This window comes from Emys orbicularis, chromosome 3 (genome assembly GCF_028017835.1).
Source record: "Emys orbicularis isolate rEmyOrb1 chromosome 3, rEmyOrb1.hap1, whole genome shotgun sequence".
NCBI lineage: Eukaryota > Metazoa > Chordata > Testudines > Emydidae > Emys > Emys orbicularis.
Genome location: NC_088685.1, coordinates 6,877,521 through 6,902,221, shown reverse-complemented (window position 1 = coordinate 6,902,221; position 24,701 = coordinate 6,877,521). Strand labels below are relative to the sequence as shown.

The window sequence follows — 24,701 nt, the reverse complement described above, 5'->3', positions numbered from 1 at the left end:
AGGTGCAAAGTAGCTCAACATGAGTGGCCTTGGGGACAGTTCAACAGACCCTGCTAACCCTGATTCCCGGAAGAGGAAGGGGTCGCCGTGTGATACGTTGGCCCAGAGGTACGTGCGCTGTTCCAAATCCATTTCTCCCACTTGGCTACTTTGTCATTCTAACCACATCGTTCTGTCCCGTCTGCTTGAGCAGATGGAGCAGGTTTCATCTACTCATAAATGTTCACACTTCCCACCAGAACTCAGCTCTACTTTTATTAGTGATTGTGGTGGAAGAGGGAACATGATGGAAATATAACTTCCCATCTGCTCTTCTTGCTTTTAGGTGGCAACTGATGATAGAGGCTCATTATCAAAGTTAATTGATTGATTTATAAATTGAGAGCACTTGGTGGTGGCATGGGGAGATAGCGAGAGGGCTTTCTTGGTATGAGTTAGGGATGGTTGCATTACTTGTGAACGTCAAAGCCGTGTGTGAGTTCTTCAGGCCAGCCCAAGGCTTATGCCTCCCTACAGGGTGCCCAAGCAATGCATATTTCTGTCAGGTTCCAAAGACCTTGGTGATGAGATTCTTTTACACCATGGTACATTCAGGAGACACGTTAGTCTAAATTATAGTCCTTTCCATGTGATTGTCCAAACAGCCCTAATGGCAGATTCCTTTCATAATTCAGCTTGCTCTAGAAATCTACTCTTTGTGTGTGGCTTTCCCAGTAATTTTTCCATTATGCTGCCAGTTGGTTAATGGTAAGCAAATCCTATATGTATGTCATCCTGATTTATGTAGTTGTGAGCATTGTAGCTAAAATGGTGGCAATGGTGTGAATCTGTCAAGTCTGGCTGTTTCCTTTTTGGTGCACCCTATGTTAGGAAAGAGTTTTTTGCATTTTAGTGCCACGGTTAAGTGTGTGCCACTGCTACCTATGAAGCTGTTTTGCTCATGTGCAGTGACAATGCTCAATGTTTGCTTTCTGTCAGTTTTGCACATGTATGGACATTTTGTATTTGACTGAAGTTGTGACAGTTTCTAGACTGTAAATATAAGTGGCGCAGTAAGTTAATAATCTAGTAAAGAGATTTAAGATGATTCTGTTTATTAACTTCAGATATTTTCTACTCACCTTTTCAGTGACTGCCTCTCCCCTCCTCTAGCAGTGAATCTTCTACAGAATTTCCAGGTCTTCCAGCAGTGCCTAATTGCAATGGTGACTTGGGTTCATAGCCTAACTATGCCATCAAGTTAAAAAAAATCAAACAGTACAGTTGGTGTAAACTGCAGTAATTCTATAAGAAACACTTTTTTGGTAGCACTTATTTCCATCCCTAGCAAAGACTTTATGGTACTGTGAGACATTTGCCATTTCTGCCATTGTGTAGGAGAGCAGATCTTTGAATCAAAACTCTACCACTTGTACTAGGCCTGCATAAAACCCTGAGTCTGCCTTAGAGCCCAATCCCATTAATTCTAGTGTTTCAAGTGGAGCCAGATCATTCCCTTAGAAATTAACACCCTTTGTCCCTGTAACGGGGTTGGAACTCACCACCACAGCACCTCCTGCTGGTCATCCTCAGGAATTAGGTCTGCCAACCTTGGAACGCCCTCTGCAGGCCGGTGATCCGCCTTGCCACTGGCCCCGTGTCCCTCCCAGGACCCCGGTGCCCTGTTATCTGGGGCGCTGCCCCCCTGGCAGTAACCCCTCAGTCTTAGGGTCTCCCCTCCCTGGGGAACCCCCACCCACTATCCCCACCTCACCTCAGTATAAGGCTACTGCCAGTCATGGTCTAGCCCCATGCCCTGGGGCAGACTGCAGTATAAGCCTACTCATCACTGGCAAGGTTGGGTTTGGACCTGCTGCCTTGGCCTACCCCTGGGCTGCCCTCTGCAAACCCCAGTACCCCCTTGGCCTTCTGCTAGGCCGCAGCCTGGGGCTTTCCAGGCTGGAGCTCCCCAGCTCCTCAGCCCTGCTCCACTCAGGTACTCTGTCTCTAGCTCCCTGCAGCCAGGCCCTTCTCTCTCTGAATGCAGAGAGAGACTGCTCCTGGGCCTCTGGCTCACAGCCTTTTATAGGGACCAGCTGGGCCTGATTGGGGCATAGCCCAGCTGTGGCTACTTCCCCAATCAGCCTAGCTTTTCCCTGCCACAGCCCTCTCCCTGGCTGTTTTAAGCCCTTCAGGGCAGGAGCGGGGTAATCACCCCGCTACAGTCCCTCAAGCACAGTCCATGTCTAGTGTCTGTGTGGAGCGAAGAAGGCCTGTATGCCTGTTCTTGAAGACTCCATTGCCTAAATAAATAAGAATGTGCATGGTTCTGTTTCATATATTTATTATAACTCCTTTCTTTATTAAGAAACCTGGCTCACAGCCCAATAGTAAAGCCCTTAAACCGGCCATGCATTTTCTTTTCTAACTAAAAAAACCGAGGAGTCCTTGTGGCACCTTTTGCTGATACAGACTAACACGGCTACCACTGAAACCTGTCTTTTCTAACTAGCTTTCTCATTCTCCACTCTGTAGTGATCACTCCCTCAGAAACCTTACTATACAGATACAGAAAATCCTTAAGAATATTCAGAGTAAGAGCAGGCTAGGACAGTAGAATGGATTTTACAGCTCCTTTCACACATAAGTAGGGGTCTACCAAATTCGTGACCGTGAAAATCGCGTCATGGACTGTGAAAAATGGTCTCACCCTTGAAATATGGTCTCCGGCTGCCCAGCTGTGAAGGCAGAGCAGAGAGCGATGGCTGCTGTCTGGGCACCTATCTCTGAAGGCAGTGCTGCTGCAGCACAGAAGTAAGGGTGGCAATACCATGGCACCCTTACTTCTCTGCAGCTGCTGACGGCAGCACTGCCTCTCTCTGGCCGCCCAGCTCCGAAGGCAGAGTAGAGAGCAGTGGCTGCTGGCTGGGCGCCCAGGTCTGCAGGCAGTACTATGGCCAACAGCTGTAGAGAAATAACGGACGTATGGTATTGCCAACCTTCTGAGCTGCTGCTGGCGGTGGTGCTGCCTTGAGAGCTGGGCACCTAGGCAGCAGCTGCCGCTCTCCCGCCTCCCAGCTTCAGGCAACGCTGCCACCAGCAACAGCGCAGAAGTAAGGGTGGCAATACTGCAACTCCCCTAATAGGCTTGCGATCCCCTTTTGGGTCCAGGCCCCTAGTTTGAGAAACGCTGCAGAGAAATCACACATTTTTCATGGGTCAGTCATGGCATAAATAGGAAATTTCACAGATGTGTAACACATCTGCAAAATTTGCTATTTATGCCATGACCAACCCGCAAAAATTGTGTGATTTCTCTGCATTTTAAGTAGACCCCTACACATAAGGTATCGAAAAGCACTTTGCAAAGTGCTTACTGGGATACCTGTAGGCAAACGTGGCAGCTATTAGGAGCTTTCTCGCCGATTTAGACACTGGAATGTGTTTCCCCTGGAGAGGGAATGTTGGCCAGTGCCCCGGCATTATATCCTCCTCTCTTCAGAAAGTGCTAATGAGATGTTTTAACTTCCACCGGTGACTGGCAGAGACAACTTCCTGCTCCACATCTTGTTCAAAGGCTGGAGTATAGCATGCTACGGAGCTTCTTGAATTTCAGAATTCCTGTGTAAAAGCCTGGACGGTTTCACAGTTACTGTGATGATACTCCAGAGTCATAAAGAACAGCCCACTGCTATAATATTCTCCTGATGCTTTTATGTAGGGAAAATTGGCCTATTCTCCCTCCCACAACTTGAAAGTTGCCACAGCAACAGTGACATTAAGTTTTTTTTTTTCACCAAATGAGTTCACCCACAACAAGTAGCTTTTCTGCTTTTTCCCTTTTGATTTGCAAAGAGGGGAGGAAATTAATTTGACCTTAACTGAAATACCTATTCGACTCTATTGAGACGTTTACCTGCCCTTTAATAAGCAAAGAGGACCCACCTGTGTGTGAGTCTGAATGTTTTGCAAAATGACTCACTGCAGTGAACTTGGTTGCTGCTCAGTATTCATCTGCATGGCTCAATGTGGTATGTGGGGTGTTTCTGTGACTTGCTTATAAAGTGATCTACTAGATTTGCTTTAGTTGTTTTTGCAAACAGATTGATTGCAGTTTTTCTTTCTTTTTCTTTTTCTTTTTCTTTAATTCAAACTTTTACCTTTTAACTTATGAAATCTCAGACCTTTGGCATTGTGCCTCATATTTCTCTTTGGTAACTTAACAAAAAAATGTATTGGCCTCTCTACAGCATGCTCTGTTGAGTAGTTACTGTATGTTAATAGGTTTCAGGGTGGTAGCCTTGTTAGTCTGTATCAGCAAAAAGAACGAGGAGTACTTGTGGCACCTTAGAGACTAACAAATTTATTTGGGCATAAGCTTTCGTGGGCTAAAACCCACTTGATGAAGCCTACGAAAGCTTATGCCCAAATAAATTTGTTAGTCTCTAAGGTGCCACAAGTACTCCTGTTCTTTTTGTGTGTTAATAGACCATCTCCTTTGAAATGCATATGGGAGTGGGGGTGGGGAGATCACACTTTTCAGATAGATGTTCTCTTTCACGTACCTCTAGGTCCCTGCCAAGTACATTAGATCCCTGGAGCTAATGTAATTGGGCACAGTTTAGTCCTTCCCTTGATGTAAGTGGGTCACTTCCTAGAGCACAAGTTACTTCAGATTTCACTGATACCGGTTACAAAAAGAGGATAAGATGATAGCCTGGACAGAGCCAACAATTTTGCAGAAGGTGGAACTCAGACTTGCCGCTAGCCTGTTCACATTAACATTTAACTATTTGTTTGGATATGATACAGCTACCACTTTGTGGTCAGCTGCCTGCTGGGAGAATGACTAACTGTACACACTCCTGAATTAGCAGCCAATCATTATCTGATCCTGTAAAAGTTATTGGACAATGCTGCCCGTCTCCCGAAAAGGCCTAGCAGTCACTTGTTACCTGTCACTTAACAGGGAGCTTGACTTAGGCTACATCTACACTACAGGGGGGGGTCGATTTAAGATACGCAAATTCAGCTACGCGAATAGCGTAGCTGAATTCGACGTATCAGATCCGACTTACCCTGTTGTGAGGACGGCGGCAAAATCGACTGCCGCGGCTCCCAGTCGACGGCGCTTACTCCCACCTCCGCTGGTGGAGTAAGCGCGTCGATTCGGGGATCGATTGTCGCGTCCTGACGAGACGCGATAAGTCGATCCCCAAGAGATCGATTTCTACCCGCCGATTCAGGCGGGTAGTGTAGACCAGGCCTGAATCTAAGCTACATAGAGTTGGCAAATCAGACCAGAAATTTTATTCCTTTTCTCCACGCTGTGGAGTTGCCCGTAGTCAGGTAGTTGATTTTTTTTCAAAATACAGATTCTTCTGGGAGACCAGCTGGCTGCTGATCTGCTGTGTCAGCTGATCAGAAAGTTAACGCTCTGGCTTCTCAACCCTATGTGCAGCGGTTTGGGGGAGGAGAAAGGACAAGAAGGTGTAGGAAGGTGAACCTCAGTCTAATGGAGGCACGAGGGAAGAGCCAGAGTTCCAGAACGGTGAGGGGCATGATGGTCCATCTAGGAGTGTGTGCAATTGTTAGTTGTTTACAGAGCATCCAAGCCAGAGTGAAGAGGAGAGTGCACACCTGTCAAGGCTAGCAGAAAAAATTTAATATTGTTTGAATTGAATACGAAAAAGGAACAAATCTGTAAACCCCGGAACATCTGTGCAGTGTGTGCATAGAGTTTTTCCTATGGGTGTGGGTGTGTACTTGGCTGGATATTTGGGAATGGAATAATCTCTAAGCAGTAGCTGCAGACATATCAGGGTGCTGCTAGCTGTACGCTGGTCGTAAACATTTTGTATGTGTCCACTTTTAACAGTGACTGCCACATACAGAAGATGAAACTGATCACTTTTTGCAGCCTTTAGCTTGTTCCTCTGCACAACCTCTCCCGCACTTGCCAGACAGAACTTGACTGCATGCTCAGATAATTTTCAGTCCCCAACATATTCCTTTTAATTTTCCCTGTCTCTTTCCATCCGATGAATAGACCTTGTAGCATTTGTCTTATGATCTGGAAACTGTTCTAGTTCAGTTTCAAAATTGTGGCTTGTTTGTGACCTACCATTCATGTCACACCAGCTTGTTAATTACTGAGAATAATCCATTTTTAGACAGTATTTTTTGAAATCATTTATTATTCTGTGTCTGTCTAAAGGTTGCAAGGAAGGTGATTTGACTGTTTTTATAAGGACTTTTATTTAGCAAATAGTGTGTATATGTACATTTTTACTTACTAGTCCATTATACTGCTAACCGTATAAGGCCTATGATGCACATTTGAGCAGTTCTGATTCCACCCAGTAGAGGTTAGTGATAGAGAGGGGGGCATGTGTGTGTCACAGCGCAGTTCATTACCCACTTTTCCTGCTCGCAGTGTCTCTGGCACAGAAATATGTTACAGTCTCTAGAGGGACTCTCATGAGAGCCAAGTTACAGCTCAGCTGTTTGCAGTTTGTCCACACCTCTGAATTTTGCCATAGGGAAAGAGTTCATGGAGAAGTATTTGGCCCTCTCCTTTGGCTCTGACCTCAAGGAGCAGAGCTGCTGTTGGCATTTGTTGGGATGATACCAATAGCAATACTGCTTTTCATCCCAGTCCTGCCACTGTTGATTCACATTTTATTTTTAATTGACTTCGCTGGGCTTTGTTGATCCTTTGTGTGTGAAGTTAGGACTGCTTTGCACCAGCTTGAATGCTGGCTTTGGCAAGCCAAGTGGCTTTGCAGGTTTATAGTTCACTTTCTGAAATAAGCAAGGAGTCCTGAATGTTGGTTGTTGTAAAGAGATCTTCTTTGAGTCTGCATTGTGCTTGTCTTCCTGGGCTTTCATTCTGTGACTCATTCTGCATAAAAATAGACAAGGGCCTGAGCCAAATCATCCTGCGTTTTGTAGACATTCAGATTGCAGCTTAGTCCTGTCTCTAAGCAGAAAAGTTTCTGGGTGCGTATTAGAGACACTCATGCCTGTTTGGGGGAAGCAGTGGGAAAGTCATTAACCTGGAGTTTTGTTTTGTCACAGCAATGAAAAGCGACGCCGGGAGCAGGAGAATAAATACTTAGAGGAGCTGGCGGAGCTGCTCTCGGCAAACATTGGTGACATCGACACCCTGAGTGTCAAGCCAGACAAATGCAAGATTCTAAAGAAGACGGTCGACCAAATCCAGCAGATGAAGAGGTTGGAACAAGGTAAGGCTTGAATTGAACTCTGTGGCTGTGAGCCTGATAGAAAGACCATGTTAAGGTTCCATCTGCAGCATTGATTAAGTTACAAACAATAACCATGACATAGACACAATTCTCGTTTTTCTTCTCCCACTTCTTGTAAGGCATTTCCATGAAAGAAAGTATCATTTGTTTCTGCAGATGGTTACTTGAAGTCATAATATTCTGTTTGTGACGATGTCCTCATTTCCAGAGTGATCTGTTAAGCGCTATAAGGCTGCACACGCTAATGCTGAGCATTTATCTGGTTTATCCTGGAAGTGCTTTACCAGCACTGAGCCCAATTCTAATTCACAGAAGTCATCCTTCCTCCTATGAGCATTCCCATTAATTTGAACAGGACTGCTCTTAAAAGTGAAGTTTACAGGATCAAGTGTGTTAACTAATGAATCTCTGATGTCACTGTGAGGTAGGTACATATGCATTAAACCCATTTTAAAGATGGGTAGGATGAGAGGCTGAGGAGGGCGTGGCTTTTGGAGCTGGGATTAGATTTTGGAAATTTTTCCTGGCTCCCAGTCTTGTGCTTGTATTCTAGACGAGACTTCTCGTCTCTTCTATGTGACTTTAAGCAAGGAGAAAGTACCAGAAACAATGAACTCTTTAAAGACCAACTTTTGTGCCATTGTCCCTAGTCATTTAAAAAGAGGAAGGAGACCTTCAGAATGCCCTCGGAATAGAACGCTTTTTCCAAGCTTTCCACATGGCATGAGGAGGTCTTTAAAGAAAAAAAGGGGCTGTTTCTATATCAGTTTGTCAATAAATGAAAGCTTTGCTTTGCATCCCAAGGAGTTCTGCAGTGCTGAAGATCTGGGGATGTGGGGCAGTGGTTTAGTTGTTACAGCAATAGGACTGGGAGTCAGGCGATCTGGGTTTTCTGCCCAGCTTTGCCACACGCTCGCATTGTGTGACCTTGAGTGATTAATTTAACTTCATCTTACATGGTTCCCCATTTGCAAAATGAATCTAAACATTACCTATCCATCCATCACTGATGTGTCTGAGCACCATAAACAAAATTAAGAGAAGAATCATTTCTGTCTGAAAAAGACCCACCTCTCCCTCATTTAAAGCCGTTGTATCGACAGGGATAATTCTCCCGTGCTTCACCTTTGTGCGGCTAAATTTATTGTTAGAAAAGCACTTTGGTATCCTCAGATGAAAGTCACTTGAAGTATTCCTTTCGGGGCTGAAGTTCGCCCCTGTGCAGATCAAGCCCAAACCATATGCGCCACATAAATCCAAAGGGCTTAAGAAACCGGGCATAAGTGCTGCATATAGAACCCACAAGTGAGTATGTGTTATAGGTCCCCTTCTGTGCCAGTGTGCAGAGGATATGAGTTGTTACAGCCCCCAGCTGTGCTCACTCTGTAGCAGCTCATGCTTTTAGCTCTGGAGGTGCCCGGTTGGGGCAGCCATCACATAGTCCTTGGGGTGAATTTCACCCATTAGTAACAGCGGTAGGACAGGCTTGCCCAAGCTTCAGCCAATTCCTTTTGCCAAAATTCATGCTGGACATTTTCAGAATTAAATATTGTTGCCTTGTAACAGATGTAGAAGATTTCATAAACACCGTACTTGGCTTGTGTCTCTGTGCGCGCTAACTTCAATCCTATTTAGTTCTTCAGTGAGTATACCATTTTAGGTTGTATGTGCTGGCGTCACTGGCATGGATCCTCCTCACACACTATTATTTTAGGAATGGAAATGCAGAACGCGGACTCCATAGAGTTAAAAAGGGGGAAAGGGGGGCAGTTGTGAAACATTCATCTCTGATTAAGTGTTTTGTGTGTTACTTAGCCGTACTGTCGTCGCGAAGAAACAGGGAGACTGTTTTCAGATTTCATTCAGGTTACAGCTGAAATCTGAAAAGAATTTCATAGTGGGTAAATACTTAAGAGGTTCTTAGTTACTGGACTTCAGTATTCATTAGTTTTCTTGACATTGCACAGCAGGGCTGAACATTAACTAGGACAAGCGCTACTTAAAAATATTGTTCCTTGAACTTTGTTCTGTATTACCGGCTTATTTGGTGCTGCACCACACTGCTGAAGAAATGAAATTTCACCTCTGCATTTTCTTAGCTAACAAACATTTCATTGCAGAGGCATTTAGCCTGAGAAGGTGATGGAGAGATGTTGAAATGTCAGTACATTTGTGCTGGGGTCAAGAGAAGCTTTTTCAATACTTGCATTTGTATTGAATGTGACACATGTGGTGGCTGTTTTCTTATCTCCTTTCTGTTCTCCCCTTGTCTTTATTTCTATGTAGCCCCAGTCAAAGAATCACTTAGTGTCAGCTGATTGCTTAGGTTCTGGTTTTGCTTCGGAAGCATTGTGAATGGCAGAGCATCTACTGCAGAGCCAGAGGACTTGCGTTATGATCTGTTTAGAGCAAGGGAAGCCAAAGCTCTGCCTGAGGAAAAGGGTCACATGCATCTTGTGAGTGCATTTAATGTGGCCTATGACAGCACTCAAAGGCACAGTGAAAGCTTTCACAGGTACAGCCCTTGATGCCACAGCTGGGCGATAGCAGCCAAGAGCATGCTTATTGCCATAGGGATAGAGATGGGACTGAGACTTGAGGCTTATACAGAAATAGTGGAGCATTTTACATCAACATGGGGCAAGGACTACATTGGGTGGTCGAGTCAAGTCAGCAGCTTGATGTGTTGCAATGTGTTGGACAGATGAAGTCTTAGAACATCCATCTGTAATCATTGTGCAGCCTAATGGGTTAAGATGGGCTCGCGCGCGCACTCTCTTGAATGAAAAGCTGTATATTTGTGGTATCAAGACATTTAAGTGGCATGTACCCACTTGGCAGTGGTGTGATGTTAAGGAATTAATTAGTTTTACGACACCTACATGTGTGAGAGAGAGCGTGAGAATGTGTGCTAGTTTGTTGTGCGCTCTTCATTCCTGTGCTGCTACTCCTAATGCACTGCAACTGGTGTTCACTAACACAAGAATTACAAATCCACATCCCACATGCAGGTGTTCAAATGGGCACCTAGATATGTAAAGCTTGTCTTACGTTACAAACACCTATATATATATAGTGATTGCATGTAGGCAAGACAAGCTTTTAAAAAACCACACATGCACCTAAAAGCTCATCTGAGCATCCAGTTGGTTGTCTGTTAGGGAGCCCACCTGTGGAATGTAACTTGTTTGCCAGCAATGACCAGAGTATGGCAGGGTTCTTGGCACTGGGACACATACCTGTTGGCATTTTTGGTGGACAGCACAACACTAACACAGGGAAATATATAAACGATAATCCATTTTTATTGTTGCAATGCTTAATTTAAAAACAAAACAAAACAGCAAACTAAAATAATCTGCCCAATGGGGAACATGATTAACAGGAAAAGGAGAAATGTTACATTGAACCTGCAAACAGAGCAGCAGAGGCGGAGAGAATTTAAATGAAGTAGTAGGGGACAAAATCCCTTTAAATTCTGTTAGAAAATTCCTAAATGAAAGCCTGTGTTGAGTGCAGAGCACTTACCAGAGTTCTCTGCAAATTGTGAAGTTATGGGAGCCAGCAGGTGTAAGCTCATAATGAATGGAAACAATCTACAATTCAGCCGCTTCTTGCCAAGTGTTCACTCACTAGTGGAAGTTTTCCCCCACTGTCAGCCTTGAAGAGTTTTTCTCCTGAAGATTTAGAGGTCACATCTCCTCTGCTCTTCCTCCCCAAAATCATCTTTGTCTCTCTCTCTCTCTCTCTCTCTCTGCAGGATCTTATTTCTTTTTGTCCCACAAAATGGTGGAGGAACCAAAAGGAGGCAGGAAATCTTGTAAATGCATCACATATATCAGCTAAGCCCTCCCTCCCCATCCCCCAGCACGCCTGGCGGCTGTTATTTAAAGTATGAAGCAAATGCTTTTAGAAAAGATTCCTAGGTTTGGACACTTTCCAATGTTAGTAATGTACAGTTGGCAGAACAAGCAGTTTGCGGCTGTGGCAACAACCTGAAATTCATCTGCCAAGACAGCAATAAATGCAGCAGAGGAAGGGTCCAGAAAGTTAATTTTTCAGCACTCATCTGTCCCGCAAAAGTTTTTAGATTTTGAGTTAGTGCAATGTTGTGAATGCTGTTTTTCAGGCCTTCGATAGTGCTTGAGCAAAGTCCCTTAGACAGGGACGAGAACAAAAGCTCACTGCAGTCATTTGGGCCACACACAACATTGGAGTGAAAGGGAAAAAATAATTGAATCCAGGTGTCTTGTTGAACATAATATTTTTAATAGGCTTGCTATTGTGGGTATGCCTGGAGGCAGCAGAGCTGAGATAGATTCAGAAGTTCGGAGTTTCCTAAGAATTTGGGAGACTTGTCCCATAATGAGTTTGGTGGTGGGGAGATTTTTGTTGGATGAATGTGGGGCCACATGATAGATGCTAGTGACATTGCTAAGGGCTTTGCAGGAAGGCTCCCAAACGTCATGGTGATGGACCCATGAAATAACCTGGATTGTACTGATGCACTTACCAAATGTAGATCAACCCATCCAAGGTCCTGTCTCCCCCATAGGTCCATTACACAGATCTGTGCCACTTCTCTTTAAATCAGCTTGCTAGAGAAGGTATTAATAATTAGTTGAGATAGTAATCCTTAAAAGCTGATCTAGAGAGGCAGGATATACATCCAAGAAGGTCCTGCTTCTGAGATTTAATCAGTCTTTGTTTTGCAAATCAATCGGGAGGGGAGAAAGAGATGACTTTATGGCGATAAGGCCCTGCTTGCTGTACAGTAGAAATCGTACATTTTATAGTGCTTTGTCCATGTTACTTTAAAAAGGCCAGTAAAGGCAGTGTGGTCTGTAGGAATGAGCACTGGGTAGAAAATCAAGAAGTGCTGAGTTCTAATCCAGGCTGTGTAGCTGACTCATTCTGTGGTCTTGGGCGAGTCACTTTACCTTTACGTGCCTCAGTTTCCTCATCTGAAAAATGGGTAGCATATTTACTCACCTACCCCAAACAAGTATTGTAAGGACTAATGTCTGTGCAGTATTTTGAACACCGAACATGATAGGTAAATGCTATCTGTTATTGTTTAGTTGCCTACATAGATTGTAAGCTCTTTGGGTAAGGGCCATCTTTTTGTTACATATTTGTACAGTGCTTAGAACAGTGGGGCCTTGGCCCATCACTGAGACTTCTAGGTTCTATTTGCAGAATACTGCTACTAATTATCAAGTGGTGGGGCCTCCATTATTCCCCTGGGACACTGTTCCAGAGGTTAATGGAGTCAGGAAATGTTTCCCAATTCACTCTGATTTTTCCCTTTTTTAATTTCATCTCTTCACCGCTCATTGCATTCTCTTCCCCTTCCTTCCTTCAAACACACACTTTACAATTCTTCTGCCTCCTTGGTGTTTACAACCTTCAAATGTTTTCTGATTGTTCTCATATCCTCACTTACCCACACTACTGTGTACAGATTCAGCTTATTTAATTTTCCGTCACAAATCCAACCCCAATGATTTTATTGCTCTTTCTGAACTCCCTTCAATTTATCAATATCTTTCTGGCAGTGAGATGCCTAGGACTGAACATATTGTTCCAGGTGAGGTCACCCCGGAGCCAAATACAGAGAGACTTACTCTTTGCTCTAAGACAGGATGCAGCTCCGCTCTGCTGGGATGTGTGTCTTGGTTTGAGGAAGGATATTTTTTTCCGAATTTTAAATAAATTCCTTGTGTGAAGGCACTAACCTTTTGTGTTACAAAACAAATAGCGAGAAAGATTCTGGAAGGAGGGGGTGGGGAAGTCCCTGGTGCTGGTGGATCTGTTGTCAGAGAGATGGTATTTTTTCTCTTTTAGCCCTACCAACCTTGACTGTGTCCCTTTTAAGACTGTCACCCAATCTTTTGCCCCAAACACCTCTCCATTGATAGGGTGCTTAATTTCTTTCCAAAGTGGTAGTTTAAATGCAGCATCTTAATAGCATAAATCAAATAGTATTGAACTTTTGATCAGGATCTACAAACTCTAACATCATCACAGAGGATTGTCCTTGAAAACCCTCCTAACATGCATTACAAGTAAATCTACAGCAAAGAATATTCAAGGGGGACCACCTTTTTTCCCTACTGTATTTGCTTTTTTGCTGCTTGCTTTCTTCTGCACCTGCTGTGCTGTAGTACGTCATTAGCGCTCTGTGGAGATCAATGTTTAGAACCACAGTTACTTCTGTGTTCATTAGTTCAGCAGGTGCATCCCCCTGTTCTGTGTCCATAGTATTTGGTATGTCGATTATTTAGATAGCATCCGGTAGCCCCAGTCAATTTATCCCATGATCGCCAAAATAAAGGAGTTTATTCCATGGCTATCGTGACCGTGTGTCATACCACTTATAAATACTACATAAGCAACTATGAACTCTCAGGCTGTCCATGCAGACAAAGGGGTTCTCATGGCAGAAGGGAACCCCCTGCCCTCCTGTATGTGGTATGGTAGTGTTAGGTTCAGTTTGCAGATTTCTAATAATAGTATTTCTGTTACAGTGCGGCCTATAAAACCACAAATCAGGTTAAGATGTTTTAATAGTATGGGGGACTAGGAATTATTTTCTCTTATAACTATTCATTATTGTACCAGATATGATCATTGTGCTGTCAGTGTCCTCCCTCTGTTTTTCACCTGCTATCTTGTCATATGTTTAGACTGTAAGCTCTTTGGGGCACTGTGTTTGTACAGCATTTAAACCAACGGGGCCTGATCCTTCATTGGGCCATCTATACACTACCTCAATATAACTGAGTTTCTTGTTGGGTGGTGGTGGTGCAGTAACACATACAGTTGGCTTTTAAGAAAATAAAACGTTTGAGTGAATCTAGCATTGGTGAAAGGTGGCAGATTGACAGCCCTGGACTGTCTGCTTCCATCCATTGACCAGGTTCAGCAAGGCCAATGGTGGTGTGAGCTTTCAGAAGCTGCCCTGCTGAAGCATCTTCAGTCTGAGTTGGGGGAGACCCTGTCAGAGACAAGAGAGGAATTTAGCCTCCATGGTTCATTCTGTAGTAACAGTGATGATAATATTTGCAGGGTTCTGTGTATGTTTATTAAAGATCTTGAAATTAAACAGCACAAGAATACTGGGAGCAAATATTATATGCACTCTACAGGCAAGGAAACTGAGGCACAGAGAGGCTGCCCAAGTTTACACCACAAGCCAGTGTCAGAACAGAGATTAGCACTCTGTTAGACTTCCTAGCTCCCAGTGACGTACTAGAACACTAGGCCTTAGCCCTAATGGACTGTACTGAGATTGTCCACAAGGGTTCCAATTAGTGACCATTTTAATGAAGTTTTTTGCAATGTGGACATTTATCCCATATGAACTAGACTGAGACCCACCAAACTCATTTTGTACATGAAATTCTGCATTCTGGAGCCTTGTGCTGGGCCTGAAGATTGGGTGGCGTGCTTTCCTCCTCAAGATTTCTTTCTAAATGATGTCAAGTATCAGAGGGGTAGCCGTGTTAATCTGGATCTGTAAAAGCAGCAAAGAGTCCTGTGGCACCTTATAGACTAACAGACGTATTGGAGCATAAGCTTTCGTGGGTGAATACCCACTTGTTCGGATGACTCCAATTGTGAAGGTATCCGACGAAGTGGGTATTCACCCCCGAAAGCTCATGCTCCAATACATCTGTTAGTCTATAAGGTGCCACAGGACTCTTTGCTGCTTCTAAATGATGATTGCCAGTCAATAGCCACTCTTCTGTGGTCACTTTCTGTCCAATTTCTACCTGACCTGAGTAGCCTTTGAGGATAAATTTATGATTATTAGCAAACAAAACCTCTGGTTAGTGATGGTTAAGGCAGCAGCAGGACACACCTTCTACATCCCCAACCTGAAAAGCATGGCAATAAGAACTTGAGGGAGAGACTTGCGCACATTCGCATTGCCTATAGCATTGCTGATCACCTGCTCCAGCACTCTGTGCGTCTTTCCTGTCTGTCCTCGACAGACAGCCAAAAGCCACACATACCCCATCTTCGTCAGACTCCGACTCTAACAAAAAACCACTAACCTCCCGTGCTTTTGTATTAATGATGTCAACAGATCAGCACGTCTCGCACAGTCCATGAATGTGGAAAGCTATTCTGCTGAACATTGCTAAGGTCACTATAAAGGTTTTGCACTAGAGTGGAAGCTTGATGAAGTTGGGATATGTATGACTTTAAGGCTTGGTCTACACTTGCCCCCCAATTCGAACTAAGGTACGCAACTTCAGCTACGTGAATAACGTAGCTGAAGTTCGAAGTACCTTAGTTCGAACTTACCACGGTCCACACGCGGCAGGCAGGCTCCCCAGTCGATGCCGCGGTTCCCCCGTCGACGCCGCGGTACTCCTCTCGTCTAGCTGGAGTACCGCAGTCGACAGCGATCACTTCCTGGTTCGACTTATCGCGTCCAGACAAGACGCGATAAGTCGAACCCAGAACTTCGATTCCCAGCCGCCGAACTAGCGGCTGGGTGTAGACATACCCTAAGTGACTTGCTCAAGTTCACATGCTGAATCCGTTACAGAGCCAGGAAATAAACCCAGATTTGCTGAGACTCAGTCCAGAGCCTTGAGCACAAGATCATCTTTCTCCTCTATTCTTCTGTCGTTCTAACTGCTTTCTGATGTTCGTCTCCATGTCACACAGCATTCTCATGTCTTTGATGTTTGCGTTCAACTCAATGAGTCATGTGACGGCCTGTTGTAAGAACACAATGTTGTTACAGCTGTTAATGACAAATGGGGAAAATACCAAACAAACTCAAATCCACAGAAATACAAATTCTAATGGTTGTTACTCAGGCGGTCACTATTTGGTGTTAATTTGAATCCAAAGTAGATAATGACTGCAGAACACCAAGCTGGGATGCCAAGTCTGTGGCTGTGGAGGAAACCTCCCAATCCTTTCCTGGGAGCCCTGTTTCTCTCTGGTCATGGTGTGCGTCTGGAGGGAGAAATGTCACTCTCTTCTGACTTAAAGAGCCAAACCATGTGAGCTTTACTCTTTGGCAGGGTGTCAGATTTTTGCAGTTTGAGTCTAACACAGCCACACTTTCAAGACAGTGTGACTCAACCAAAGCGCTGCTTGTGTGAAAGGTGACACAGCAGGATAAATGTTCAGCATCCGGTTTTGGTGGAAAATATGTACTTGATTCCCAGCACCTTCTGCTCAGAACATGTCCCCTAATTTCAATTAGTCTCTCTTCTCCCCCCCCTTCCAAATTAAAAATGTGTTTAATCTTGTCTGATAGAATCATAAAAGCTAGAGATGAGAAGGTGTATTATTTGGTCTTGTCCAATCTGGCTCTGAGGCACACATCCCCCTGCCTTTGGGGGATATTCCACAGCCTGATAGATCTCATTGTCAGTATGTCAGCCTACACTTTCTTTTACACACAGAATATAAGCCCATTTCTCCTTTCTTACACTCTGAACAATTCCTGTCCCTTTATGGGCCATCTGATTGAGGAGTGATGAGGAGCTACCTTGTGCCTTGGGAATCTCTGAGAGGGATTTTCTGCCCTAGCCCCTCGCTTAGGATGATCACACCCAATACACCTGCTGCAGTATCTAGTATTGTGTAACTTCCTACTCAAACATGATGATCACTTCCCACAACTTGCTACATTACTTTTTGTCAATTACCTTCCTTTATGGTTTGTCAGCTACTTTTCAGTTCGTGTAATGTCGTTCATATTCAAAATTATCTAAATTATCTTTTCAAGTAAGATTTTAAGACACAAAAATTTCTCATCCACTGCATTTCTTTCATCCAGTCATTTTGTAATTACGTACCAAAAGATTAAGATTTTTATAGCATGGTTTCATCTTTATAAAACTCAGGTGTGAGGTGCTCATGGTTTCATTATGCTCCTGTCACTGGCATAGTTTCTTCTAAATATTTCACTGAAGATTAATGTCAAATGTATGGATTTATCTTACCCCTCATCTGTTTGTTGTATTCACCTCTCATCTGCCACCACATACTTAGATTATAAGCTTTTGGGGGCAGGAACTGTCTTTTCGTTATTGTGTTTACAGCACCCAACATGATGGGGTTCTGATCCTTGATTGGGGCCTCTAGGTTCTACCTCAGTAGAAATAAGAAATAATAATAGTGATGGATATTAATTATCAGGACCTCTCATTTCTTTTTGGGTGGGGGAGGAGGGGGAAACTGGTATCACATTTACCTTTTTTCCCAGTCTCTCTGGTATCTGCCAACTTCTTCAGGCCTTTAAAAAAAAATAATAGCCAATGGTTTGGTAAGCATATTTGGAAATGATTGTAAGATCCTGGGAAGTTTAGCATCTGGACCACACACTCGCATATACAGTATTCAGTTTTCCAGTATTCTTGATCTGTTGTATCAATAGGGATCTCGTCATTGGATCTTAGTCATATCCATTTCTTTATATTAGTTGTCTTATTAAAGAATGATTTTGTTCGAGCTGTGGAGCAGCCTTTTAAAATCCTTAGAATTGCCATTCATTTAATCTCTCTCCCCTTTCCAATATTAGTCTTTTCTCCTGATAGTCTGATAAAAATTCCTGAATCCCTCCAGCAGCATTAACTCATAGTCTTGAATTATCTGTCTGTAACTTCCCCTGCAAGCATCAACTTATTCTAAATATTCTTGCTTGGTTACTTCTACCCTTTGCCAGGATTGTTGCCTTTAGTTCTCTGAGCAGTCCCTCCAGATGCCCGTCTTGGCTACTGCTTTATCTCTTGCATTTTTCTTTTTCAGAGGAATGTCTGTTTTGTCTTAATTATGGTCTCTTCTGAAGGTTCTCTGCCTTTCCTTCCCCCACCAGGATCCTTTAGACCAGTACACAGAGGGGATTCTTAGAGCCTGGATCTCCCCTATTTTAAAAAAAAAGGGTGGTCATCTATCTCCACAGCCTTATCCCCACCTTTTGTACCCTGCAGAGGGGGCACTGCAGGTCCAGGGTCATTCATGGGAGTGGAGCAGAGAATGGGAAGGCTATGGGGAAGGGATAGTAGGGCTGAGAAGATGCATTGTGTTCCCCCTCCCCACTCCAGTCCTCCTCCCCGGGGGCAGCTTCACCCGATTTGCCGACTGGAGGTTCATCCACAGGGCCCAGTGTAACTCCGTTCCACTGAACGGAGCCGTCCGCCACAGGAATCGGGACAAGCGATGAAGGAAATGTGGCTACGCCAACGAGACATTACCCCACGTCCTGTGTAGCTGCAAGCCCCATTACAGAGCCTGGCAGCTGTGACACAATGCCATCCAAGATCACCTGGTCAGACACATCTCACCACCCGTAGGGAAGGTTGCTGTAAACTCCACTATCCCCGGAACCAACAGCCAACTGCGACTGGACATCGTCATTACCAACGAGGACCGGAAGAAGATCATCCTGGTAGACGTCAATGTGCCCTTCGAGAACAGGACCCCAGCCTGAGCTCGAAAGGTGGAGAAACACACCCCTCTGGCTGAAACCTTGAGAGCGAGGGGTTACCAGATTCAGACACGCGCTGATCATCGGAGCCTTGGGCGCATGGGACCCCAGTAACGAGCGAGGGTTGAGAGAATGAAAAATTGGTCAACGCTACACTCGGCTGATGCGGCAACTCAGGGTGTCAGACGCCATCAGATGGTCAAGGGACGTCTACATGGAACACATCACCAGTCATCGGCAATACCAGGAGGGATGATGAGAAGCGAAGTGGGGAAAGTAACTGAAATACTTCCCTCGTGGATTGTATTTTCTAAATGGACAACCTATCCTAATTCTCAATTACTGAGGGACAATCTTCACTCATTGATATATTTTGCTTTCCACAACCAACTCTCTGTACAACTTTTCATGAGTGATGTACCCGAATACTTGGATGCTAATATCTAAACTGTATTCTTAAATTTATTCTCCTAAATTTGGGTTATTGCTGATTATGTACTCTATGTACCATATGACTTTTAAAAATAAACGTTGTATTTGTGGATAATCTAAGCACTATACCCAGATGTACACATGCTCTTTTCTCAACCTGTGTATTATATAATTTTAACATTAGCTTTAATAAAAATTTTAAATCTCTCTTCTGAGGAATGTCCCTTCTTCCAATGTCCCTGGAGTGGCAGCAGCTAAGTGGAGGTCCTGAGACCAGGGAAAGGCTTCTAGGAGCCAGCACTAGCATGGAAGCCTAGTGAGATCTCTGGGCAGATTGCCCTGGCCTCCAGTGATCACTGATTTCCCAGGTTTGTGGATGGCCACCACTATCTCTTCCTTAAGGGGGTTGGGATAATTCCTCCCCCACAATGGAATGGTCAGGGAGAAACTCAGCAATGGGACCTACATGGGTAAAACCCTGGGTTTTACTCCAGGAGGGGATGATTCAGGCTGTAGATTAATACTCCTCCTGTTGCATCATGATCTCTAAATCCTGGACTAAATTCTGTACTCCTCACTTGGGAAAAATTTGGCCCTAGGTTTCACAGTCCCATACAGTTTGCTTTCCTGAAATCAAATACTCTTATATTCAGTGAAGCAGTTCTGAAATCAAGTGCCTCATGGTCAGCAGCACGAAGCTTCAAAACCAGTTTCTCCCTGTCATTAAGAAGCAGATCCCTTGTGTCAATGGGAATTACTCGCAGTTGGAGAATAGTGAGGTTCTACTTTCTGGATCATTATGTAGGGAATTGCCAGACTGGATCAAACCTCTGAACCACCTAGCCCAATATCATGTCTCTCAACAGTGACCAATACCAGATACTTCAGAGCGGTTACATCATCTCTGTGCAGTTTAGGAACTCTGATCCATTTTTTACTCCCCTTAAAAAAAAATTAAACTATCACTAGAATTTAGTCTAAATGAGACCTTATTCACTCACCTGCCTGCCAGAGACCTGCACTGATAACCTCTGACAATTTCTTGTCATGGTTTTGTATTTGTATGCTTTAGTCACCAATGGTAATCCCAGTCAAGTGTAATGTGTTCTGTTTAATAAGCCAGGTAGACAAAATACCTAGAGGATCTCTCTGCTGGAATGCAACTGCTCTTGGGATTTTGAAATTCACACATGATGCTCTTGCAGTAAATAAAGTACTGTAGCAGTGCATTGACTATGAAGTGCTATGTTCAGAAAATAGAGAAGCTATAAATTATTTGTAAATATTGTTCCTTAATTCTTAACCCATATCAGTTCTCTTGGTGTCTCACTAGAAAAAAGAGACTCAAGAGGAAAAATCCTGTGAGATGTTATCTTCAAAGATGCAAAACTACAAGAAAAGTCATTTTTCTCTTACGTAGTCAAAGTCTCTGCATGTATTGTATGTGGGCCTGATCCTGAGCAGGGCTGAACACCCACAAGCTATGTTGAAGTCATTGTTAATTTTAGATAATGGGCATCTCTTAGGATTAGGTCCTTACAAGAGAGCACATATGAACTAGATGATCTGTGTTATGCGTAGAATGATATGATTAGGTCTGTTGCCTGCAACATTCAATCTAGAGAATCTTAAACTTCCTGTCTTCGCTGAAATGCACATTTTCTTTTGTAAAGTGATTTGTGGGGCAATAAAAGTTGTCTGCTAACTACTGATTCTGCTGTTTAAGGTTAAAAGAAATACAATTAATTGAAGAAGTTAATTAGGTACTTGACCTTCATCTGTATGCATTGAGCAACACCAAGCACCACAGGCTTTGTAGCCTAAACTGGCTTTGCTGTGACTTTGGCATTAATATCATGTGGTTTTAAGTTACAATATATGGCGATAGTCTAGAAATGGAGCCTTTGAGACTTGTATTTAGAGCAGGATGACAGTCACCCTTGTGCAGGGGGCCAGCACATGGCCTATAGCACTTAAATGTTTTATATGCCTCATGATGGCCTTCTGCACGGGGTGAAATTCCCTTATTCAGTAATTTGCAAAACCTTGTATTAGGCCTAGGTCTAACAGGTATTCGTGTGACTGGGTGAGGCTCACTGTGGTGTTAGAGCTGGAGGGAGGCGATCACTTCAGTCTGATGCTCTTACGTTGTAAGCTCGTTGGGACAGGGACTGTCCTCTCATTAAGTGTGTATGATGTCTAGCATAAAGGGGCCCCGATCCCAGATTGGGGCCCTGAAGTACTGCTTTCAAATAAATCACAGGAGTTTAACATACAGGTTTTGTTAAAAAACCCAAACCCAACAACAGAACGTTGTATGAAAAGCAATGCAAGTGGAAATGGCTCCTGGAAATAAAGTAAATTCAAACTTCTTTAAAGGTTTTTAATTAAGGGATTTTTAATTAATTAATTAAAACTGCATGAAAGGTTGTCAAGTCTAAAATTAGATTGTAATCTCTTCAGTGTACAACTGTCAGCCTGATTCTGATCTCTCCAGTTTAAATGCATTGATTTTATTGGCGTTACTCATGATTTGCATTGGTTTAAGGGGGAATCAGAATTGGGATCTATGCATTTGTTCTATAAAAGGCAATTAGCAGGCTCTAGAATACAATGTACATCATAATGGAGGCCTGATCCTGTAACATGATGGCTATGAGTTGCCAAGCATCCTCAGTTGTCTTTTGAAGTCAATGGGAATTTGGGGTGCTGCCAGGGGGAGGAGTTGGGGGTGCAGGATTGGCTCCAGTGTTTGCAAATCAAACATTGCAGCATTTTGCTAGTGCAAGAGGACCAGAAGATAGCATTGGCTAGTCAGTGTTCTTTGTCTAATCTGAATGAACTGCAGTCCGTGGGCAAATGGGGCACACGGTGAAAAGTAAGTTTGATTTTAATCATTATTCCTGTTTTAATAATCAGCATAGCTGGCACACTTTATTTTGTTTTTAAAGTGGGTTTTTAACTGGACAATGTCCTTGTCTCTTGAGACCTGTTCATTGTGGCTGACTTAATTAATAAAATTAAGTTTATTGTGTGGTCCAAAATCATTAGAATTTGCAAACATTGTTTTTGATTAAAAAAAAATTACTTGTAAAGTTACTTTCATTTTGATCAGTTTTTTAAAAATAAACATTAAAATAAACCTTTATAACCTGTTAAGACTTTGTTTATTATTTGTACTATGGTAGTACCTAGAGGCCACAGTCAGGGAACAGAAGCCCATTACACGTATGTAGTCTTAAAAAGACAGTCCCTAAGGAGTTTACAATCTGGGTTAAAATCAAGACTTAACAGGTGGGTTGAAACAAACAAATGAATGTGGGCAAAAGGGAGGTAGGCGTTACTACAGACTGCGCTGTGCTCTATAAATAGTTTCCTCATAGAGATACTAAGAGATTTCAGTGGGGCAGAGGGGCAATGTAGGCACTCATCTCCCATTGCTATTCAGTTGTGAAGGTTGTCCAGTGGGAGCCTGGTGCCCAGCTCCCATTTGTGCCTTGGAAAATATCCTCTGTCAGGAGTCCTAGCTGTGACTAGATTTGTGAATTGCTGTGATCTGGTTTCAAGCATCGTCCAGCCTATGTATGCCTGGATTTTTAGTTCACGGGCAGGCTGAGAATTTTTGGATAACCGGAAGTGATTAAATGCCGGAATTGTTGTGTGGATCAAAATGATTTTGCCAGCAAAGTATCCATTCCCTCTGCTTTGTCCTCTTAATCTTGGTGGATTCCCAGTGTTTTCCATGTGGATGAGTGAAATGATAGGAAAGGGTGGCCCAGCCTTGATAAACCAGAGGAGCAGTACGTGGCTGCTGTGTCACTGACAACAGAAAGGGGGTCATCTCTGTTTTTTTATTTTGCTTTATATGAAAGACATAGGTTGAAACAGAGTAAGGTGGTTATTAGGCCCAGTCCTGCAAACATACATGAGTCAAGTTCCTCAGGGCCCAATTTTCCATTGCCCTGGACCTTGCACAGTCATGTAGACCAGTGTGAAGTCACGAAGAATGCCTCGTTCTCACATGGTAGCATTTTCCACCCATTTTGCACTCACTGGGCACTGGCAGAAATGACTGCACAAGATGCAGGTCAGCAGAGAATCTGGTCTTTGGTGTTTTCAGGATGAGTACCTCTGTGTTGTGGGGAGTGACTAATTCCACATGTTATACCACAAGTCCCATGTAGAATGTTCCTGTGAAAGAATTCTGGGTATGTCTCACACTCCCCTTCTCTTCCCCTCAATTTGAGTGTAAAATAGTAAATGGGTTGACTCTCTGCCCACACCTTGTACAGACATTTGTAAAATCTGTCTCTCTGTATCCTCTGGAATCTCTTTTCTATCAGGGATTGATTTCAGATACAAACTCCCCCAGGTCAGTGCTATAAAAATCTCTGCCTGTGCTGTAACACCCGGCAGTGTGCTCTGTATGTGTTTATTTTATAGAGCCATACCACCTATGAAGCATGTCAATAAAATTCTCATTCCTGCGTTGACGATTTTAATCTAGTTGACAGTTTAAATATAGAACAAGGGGAAGGGGAGGCTGCCGATAATCTCACAAACTTCCCTGAATGTTGCCTTTATTTTATAACTCTACCAGAACATTTGGTCATTACCTCTTGAAGCATTAAACATCTTATATTGTCAAGGGCTAATAAATACTTCAGCATCTAACTGTAAGTCATCATCATCAAACACAGAGTTTACTGAGGACCGTTGTGCCAGCCACAGTGACCGTGGTTGATGGCATCACACTGGGCTTTGTATAGTGAAGTTCCCAGATCTGGCGCAATCCTGTGAATCCACAAAACTCTGGGGTGGCCTGGCAGGCGGCGCCAGATGGGATCAGAGCATGCACTCCTTTGCATGTTGATGGAGAGTTTGAGAGCATGGTATGCTGGGGTCTATTTGTCCATCTTGGCGAGATGGCCATAGAGCGTGCAATGCCAATCTTGAATATAATGAGCATTTGAAGGAAGGCCACACATATCTGTGAGATTGACATTTCGCACAAAGTCGGACCTCTTTGTGCTCAAGTTTTGGCAATGACACGGCCCATGGAATGCCTCTAGCTGCTCCTGGTCTGCCTGTGAGAGGGTTCGGGTTCTGAGCCATATGGCAATACAGGTAGTTTGATATATATATTGAACTCTGTCTCATCACAATGATGTTTGCATCCATAAGTGAGACGTGAACGGTATGCAGGAGGCAGGGAGACCTAGTCACTGAGCAATATCTGGTTTGTGGTGACCAATTTGTATTCTGCTTGGAGCCAAGGTAGAAAACTTGTCAGTGCTCTCCATGATAGTCGACCCCACCTGCACAAGGGGTTCTAGGAGCCCAGTTCTGAAGTTCTGGACCTTGGGCTTTTGCCATGAGATGTTCAACCCCATAGTGCAGGTAGCGTCTTGGAGGGCAGGGCTGAAATTCTCTGTTTTCTCCACAAGCAGGGCAGTGTAGTTGTCATAGTCTTTGTCAGTGAACGCTTCTTGATCCATCTTCATTCCTATGTCTGGAGTGATCAGTTGTAATAATCAGTCGATAGCCTAAGAGAATAG

At 43.7% G+C, this 24,701-nt stretch overlaps 1 protein-coding gene across 1 annotated transcript in view; it reads left to right on the top strand.

The window, feature by feature from the left end:
- NCOA1 (nuclear receptor coactivator 1) overlaps positions 1–24,701 on the top strand; it is a 247,598-nt gene that overhangs the window by 116,876 nt on the left and 106,021 nt on the right. Inside the window, exons 2-3 of the mRNA XM_065400622.1 lie at positions 3–108; positions 7,060–7,226. Of these exons, the coding sequence (XP_065256694.1) occupies positions 20–108; positions 7,060–7,226 (256 nt within the window). The 5' untranslated portion in view covers positions 3–19. The remainder of the gene's footprint in view (positions 1–2; positions 109–7,059; positions 7,227–24,701) is intronic.